This window comes from Hydra vulgaris, chromosome 06, assembly GCF_038396675.1.
Source record: "Hydra vulgaris chromosome 06, alternate assembly HydraT2T_AEP".
In the NCBI taxonomy this organism is placed as follows: Eukaryota; Metazoa; Cnidaria; class Hydrozoa; order Anthoathecata; family Hydridae; genus Hydra; species Hydra vulgaris.
Window position 1 is genome coordinate 34754133 of NC_088925.1, and position 6003 is coordinate 34760135.

At 28.9% G+C, this 6003-nt stretch overlaps 1 protein-coding gene across 1 annotated transcript; it reads left to right on the top strand.

Annotated features, from left to right (window-relative positions):
* The first annotated feature begins 1726 nt into the window (after positions 1-1726).
* LOC136081350 (uncharacterized) lies at positions 1727-4721 on the top strand. Its single transcript, XM_065798662.1, has 4 exons — positions 1727-1920; positions 2089-2273; positions 2760-3158; positions 4000-4721. Exons 1-4 carry the CDS (start codon positions 1727-1729, stop codon positions 4719-4721), a joined length of 1500 nt encoding a protein of 499 aa, XP_065654734.1.
* Positions 4722-6003: the final 1282 nt, after the last annotated feature.

Below are 6003 nucleotides of genomic sequence, written 5' to 3' on the forward strand. Positions count from 1 at the left end.
GGCCTATATAAAAATCTGATCAAATTTTATGTAAAAATAAAACTTTAAGGCAGATGGTACATACATATTCTGTAAAAAAAAAAGTAAAACGGAGAAAGGGGTGGAAGAGGAGTAGGGAGGGGTTGTACCAATCCCTCCATCGCCCATCGTAGAGATAAAAAAGTTGGTCAATTAATATATCTATAAAACTATCTAAAATTAGAAAATTTTAGCATTTTTCCAGGATCAAACCAATACACTTTTTTAAAAACTTAACTTTCCAACCAACTCTACATAAATTTTTAAGCCTTTTAGAGTTTTTAAGAAAAAAAATTAGTGTTTTATTTCAATGTATATAAGTTCCCGATTTTTGGTTAAAAAAGTGGTTTTGGCGCACAAATTGTAAAAGCGAGTACCTTAGAAATGGATTTCAAAAAAAATTTTCAGTGTAAAATCATTTTTATCCAACCGGTCAACTAATCCAGGTGAATGGGATTTAATTTGAAAAAATTGTTGAAAAATGACGCATCCTAATATTTATATATACTATATCTGTACATAACTATATATACAAAGTTAAAAACTCTAAATATATAAGCGTTCAACTTGAAATTGACCAATGGACAAATTATTTATAGCTAAGAGTGGTTTATTGCTTGTCTTTAGGAGCTATAAAAGATTCACTTCATCCTTTTCATCTTTGATTATTAAACAATTCTTAAAAAAAAACGTTCATTTTCAATGTCGTAAATTACACACACTGAAAAAAAAAGGTAGAAATTTCTACCTTAGGGTAGGATATGTGATATACCCTTAGAAAGGTATAATTTTCTACCTTTTAAGGTAGAAAATTATATTGAAAACAATTATTTGTCATACATTTTTCTAACTTAAAGGTATAATTTTCTACCTTATAAGGTAGAAAATTATACCTTACTAAGGGTATATCACATATCCTACCTTAACTAAAAATTTCTACCTTTAATTTTTAGTGTGCACTAAAGCATGGTTAGCATCTTTGAAAGATGCTCGTTATGCCTTGAGAAATCGGTTGATTAGGAAATTTATTTTCTCTTTTAAAAGTGATTTAAGAAGTACAAAGTTCTTGTTGTCACAAAATTTTTTGCTTTTTTTATCTAATTTTTGTACAAAAACTAGAACTTTTACGTGAAAATTTTTAACGTAAAAAATGTTCACGTAAAAGTTCAAGAAAATTATTTTAGATTAATGGACAGCATCAGTGTTGCAACTAGACATTTTTTCAACAAAAAAATTAAAGCTAACAATCTCAAAGACAGATACTTCATACAGTGGTGGAAAAAATATTAAATACACTGTCTAAACATTTAGAAAAATGCGTTTTATTCACAGCAATTGATGTTAACTAATATTAATTTTTATGTTTTTATAAACTTTATTATAAAAAAATTATATTTTTTAAAAAAATATTTAACAAAAATAGTTAAAAACAATTAAGAACAAAAACAAATTTTTCTTATTTTTTGCAAAAGGTGAATCGATCACTTCATAAAATATTTACAAAAATTGCCCAATATTTTGTTTGGATTACGGAAAAAAAACACATCTAAACTTTTTACAGTATTTGTGTTAATAAGTTTTTTGATTTTCAACTATATTCAATATATAAGATACAATCAAACAGTTATAAGACAAACACAAGGATAATTTTTTAACAAAACTATACCAGAAATCAATTAATCATTAAAAAAAGGAAATAAGCAAAACCATGACTAATTTAACTGCTTCGCAAGAAAAACAGATAAAAAAGATGATAGATAGCGCAATAAAAAATTTTGAGGATAAAATAAAAAACTTAAATTCTGAGGTTGCAGAATGTGTTAAAGAAAACAAGCAACTGAAAAGAAAAATTGCAGAAATGGAAAAATCAAAGGAAATCAATTCTGATATAAAAGAAACTGTGTGATCGAAAGTTGTATGATGGGCTGCCAAAAAAACGAATGACCAATTGTCACTTCTTTTTGAAACCACAAAAGAACATAAAGAGCAGGAACGCAAAGAATTAAATGTCATCATCTATGGATTACAAGCTGACAAAAATGACAAATTACAAGTAAATAACTTACTTAGTGCTATTGAATCCGATGGAACTAGAGTTAAATCTATTCGCCGCCTTAAATCTAAAGGAATCATTGATCGTTTGCTTATCGAGCTTGAAGATGTAAATGGCAAAAATATGGTTCTTAAAGTATTAATTAAGTTAGGAAAAATCGAAAAATATGTAAATGTGTACATAGGTCGTGATCTAACAGCAAGTCAAAGATTCATTCTCAAAAAAAATTTGATAGAACGAAACGAAAAAAACGCGTCAAGAAGTGAAGAAGAAAAAATAAAGTTTCATTAGATTATTAGAAATGATAATCTTACTAGAATTTTCCACAAATAGCCACTAGCAACCACTAATTTAGAACCGTCATCAAAAATAACCTTAAAACAAATGATAAATAATGACTATACTCAAATAAAATCTAAACATATTTAAGATCAACCTTTCGACAAAAACACTTCTTACTTTGACTCGGATAAAGCCACTATTTTTCTTAAAAAATTTAAGTTTTGCTTTTCTAATCAATTCTCAGTGTTTCATCTAAATATTCGTAGTATTACCAAAAACTTTGAAGAACTCAAAATCCTTCTACTTAATCTAAACTTTAACTTTAGCTTAATTTGTTTAACGGAAAGCTGGATTTTAGATACATCATTTTATCAAAATTCTAATTTTATTTTGCCCAATTACAAAGCCATTAGCTTTGAACGTAAATCTTTGAAAACAGGTGGAGGTATATGTGTCTATGTGCTTGAAGAATTTACTTATAAAACTAGATATGACCTGTCGTTTTCTGAGCCAGATTTCGAATCTTTCACTTTAGAAATTTATACCAAACCATCAAAAAATATTATCGTAACAACTTCATACCGACCACCAAACGGAAGTTTAAACAACCTTAAAAATCACTTAAATGACTATTTTAAAATCGCATGCAAAATAAAGAAAGATAGGTCGTTTTTATTTGTTGGAGATTTTAACGTGGACTATCTCAAATGTAGTGAAAATATTAAAATACAACAATTTTACAATCGCTTTAATGAGTTTGGAATGGTGCCTATAATAAAGAAACCAACAAGAATCACGCAAAACTGTTATTCTGCAATCGACAATATATTCATAAACACTCTTTTCCATTCCATATTTAAATCAGGCATTATTCGAAGTGACATAAGTGACCATTTTCGAGTCTTTGCAATTTTCAAAAAACCAAAAAATATACTAAAGAAAAAATTCATTCTTAAAAAAAAGAATCTACCACCCAAGCAAAAAATATGTTTAAACAAAAGTTATCTTCTATAAATTGGAACTTTGTATATCTCGAGACATGCGCTAACAAAAGCTACAACCTATTTCTAAATAAATTTCTTAATTTGTACGACAAGCATTTTCCTAACAAAACTAACCGAATTAAAACTAAAAGACTTCTCAACCCTTGGTTCTCAAAAAACCTTTTAAAGTGTTCGAAGCGAAAACAAAAGCTATATACACGTTTTATTAAATCAAAGAAAGATCGCGATAAGCATAATTACTTAAACCACAAACGTCTATATCTAAGAACCAAAAAAATAGCCCGAACTACATATTTCAAAAACAAGCTATTGAGCCTAAAAGGTAACGGGAAAAAAACATAGGATGCAATTAAAAAGATTCTCGGTAAACAAAAAATTCACAATAAAGTCTTACCAAGCGTGATTACCGTTGACGACACTCAGATCTCTGATGGTAAATCAGTAGCAACAAAATTTAGTGAGTTTTTCGTAAACATAGGTCCAAACTTAGCCAGTAAAATTAAACACACTCCTGTTCATTTCTCGAACTATCAATCGAAGTCTGATAAAAACTTAGAATTTAAAAAACTCACTAGTAAAGAACTTGAGGATTCGATGAAAAGCTAAATACTAATAAAGCATCAGGTTATGATTTTATTTCAGCAAGCATTATCAAAGATTGCTATGGATTTATTAAAGATGTTTTATTAGATGTTTTTAACAAATCGCTCAATACAGGTGTTTTTCCAGATAAACTTAAAATTGCAATTATTACACCCATTTTTAAAACAGGAGATGAAAGTCTGGTTTCAAATTATCGACCTATTTCAGTGTTACCAGTTTTTTCTAAAATCCTCGAGCGTATCATGTACAATAGGCTATTTTCCTTTTTGGACGAAAACAATCTTCTTTATTGTAACCAATATGGTTTTCGATCAAATTACTCTACGGAGCATGCACTTATGCAACTAGTTGAAGTTATCAGTGGAACATCTTCTGATAACAATTTCACTTTAGGTATATTTCTAGATTTGTCAAAAGCGTTAGATACCGTTAACCATCAAACTTTACTAGATAAAATAAAATATTATGGAATATGCCATACATACCATAAATGTTTTACCAGTTACTTAACTGATAGAAGACAGTTTATATCTCTAAATGACGGTTTTCAGACAAACAAACTTAAAATAATATGTGGGGTTCCACAGGGCTCCATCTTAGGTCCTCAACTATTTCTAATATACGTCAACGATCTATATAAAGCATCAAATACTATGTCTACCATCATGTTTGCAGATGACACCACTTTATTTCATTCTCACAACAACATTATTTCTCTATTTCAAGTTGCAAACAAAGAACTAGAACAAATATCAATCTAGCTTAACGCGAACAGCCTATCTTTAAACACTGTTAAAACTGAGTTTTCCTTATTCCATTCTAAACGAAAGTTTCAATATATTCCTAAATCCTTATCAATGCTATATATAAATAACATGGAAATTGAGCGCTCTTTCACAAATAAATTACTTGGTGTCTTAATAGATGAAAACTTATCTGGAGAGATCATATTAAATATATTAGCAATAAAATCTCAAGAAATATTGGTATTTTATATAAAACCCGTCAAATCTTAGACAAATCTACCCTAACTCAGCTATATTTTGCATTCGTACATAGTTATTTATCGTATGTCAATATTGTTTGGGGTAGTAAAAACAAATCTAAACTCAAATGTCTCCTCAAACAACAAAATCATGCAGCACGCATTATTTATTTTCAAAATCGCTTCACAAACGCTAAACCTCTTCTAAGAAGTATGAGGGCACTTGATATTTATGAAATAAATGTATTCAAAGTTACACAATTTATGTTCCAACATCAGTTTAAAAAAACTCCGAAGGTTTTCGAAAATAACTTTTCCTAAAATATCAAATCGATACAACACTCGATCAACCGGAAATTATAAAAAACCTTTCCCTATATCAAAACTTACGAGCTTTGCCATTTCCTATCGTGGCCCAATGCTATGGAACCATTTTACAAACATGAGTTGTAAACTAAGAGAAGCCAATACCTCTCAAAAATTCAAAAAGAACATAATTGAACTAATAGTCAATCAAGATTCCCTACTTGATTTTTTCTAACAATAAACTTTTACTGTCTTTTTTATTATCAAAGGTTACTGATGATAAGATTTTATCTTCTTCAGGTTCTCCAGTCTTGAAACTACTATATATGATAAAGTGTATTTTGTATTTAATATTTTTAAATATTTTATATGTCGGAGATCATATTAAATTGTAAATAGTTGCTTGACAATAATAAATAAATAAATAAAAATTTTGTTGCATGTCCTTTATTTTTTTTTAACTTCGTTTAGCCTTTTGGGCATGTCGTTGACCAATTGATGGCATGTTGATAGTGGAATAGCGTACCATATGTTTTTTCATCCTCCCTCAGATCTCTTTTGTTCCGAGGCTTTTGTTTTGGTACTTCATCCTATGAAATTTTCCAAAATATTTTCTATTGGATTTAAATTGCGATTGGCGATTGCGCTGGCCAGTCCAATTGTCTTATACCATTATTTTGGAACCATCTCTTTGTGATAGAAGCCATATGTTTTGGATCGTTATCTTGTTGAAATATCGAAGCGAACAGGGG

Bases quoted from the DNA above. Each gene is read 5' to 3' on its own strand.
- LOC136081350 (XM_065798662.1), top strand. From the start codon at position 1,727: ATGACTAATTTAACTGCTTCGCAAGAAAAACAGATAAAAAAGATGATA. The intron at 2,274-2,759 runs GTCAAAGATTCA...CCAATTACAAAG, and splicing joins AGGTCGTGATCTAACAGCAA to CCATTAGCTTTGAACGTAAA. The intron at 3,159-3,999 runs GTTATTCTGCAA...ATTTTATTTCAG, and splicing joins AACAAGAATCACGCAAAACT to CAAGCATTATCAAAGATTGC.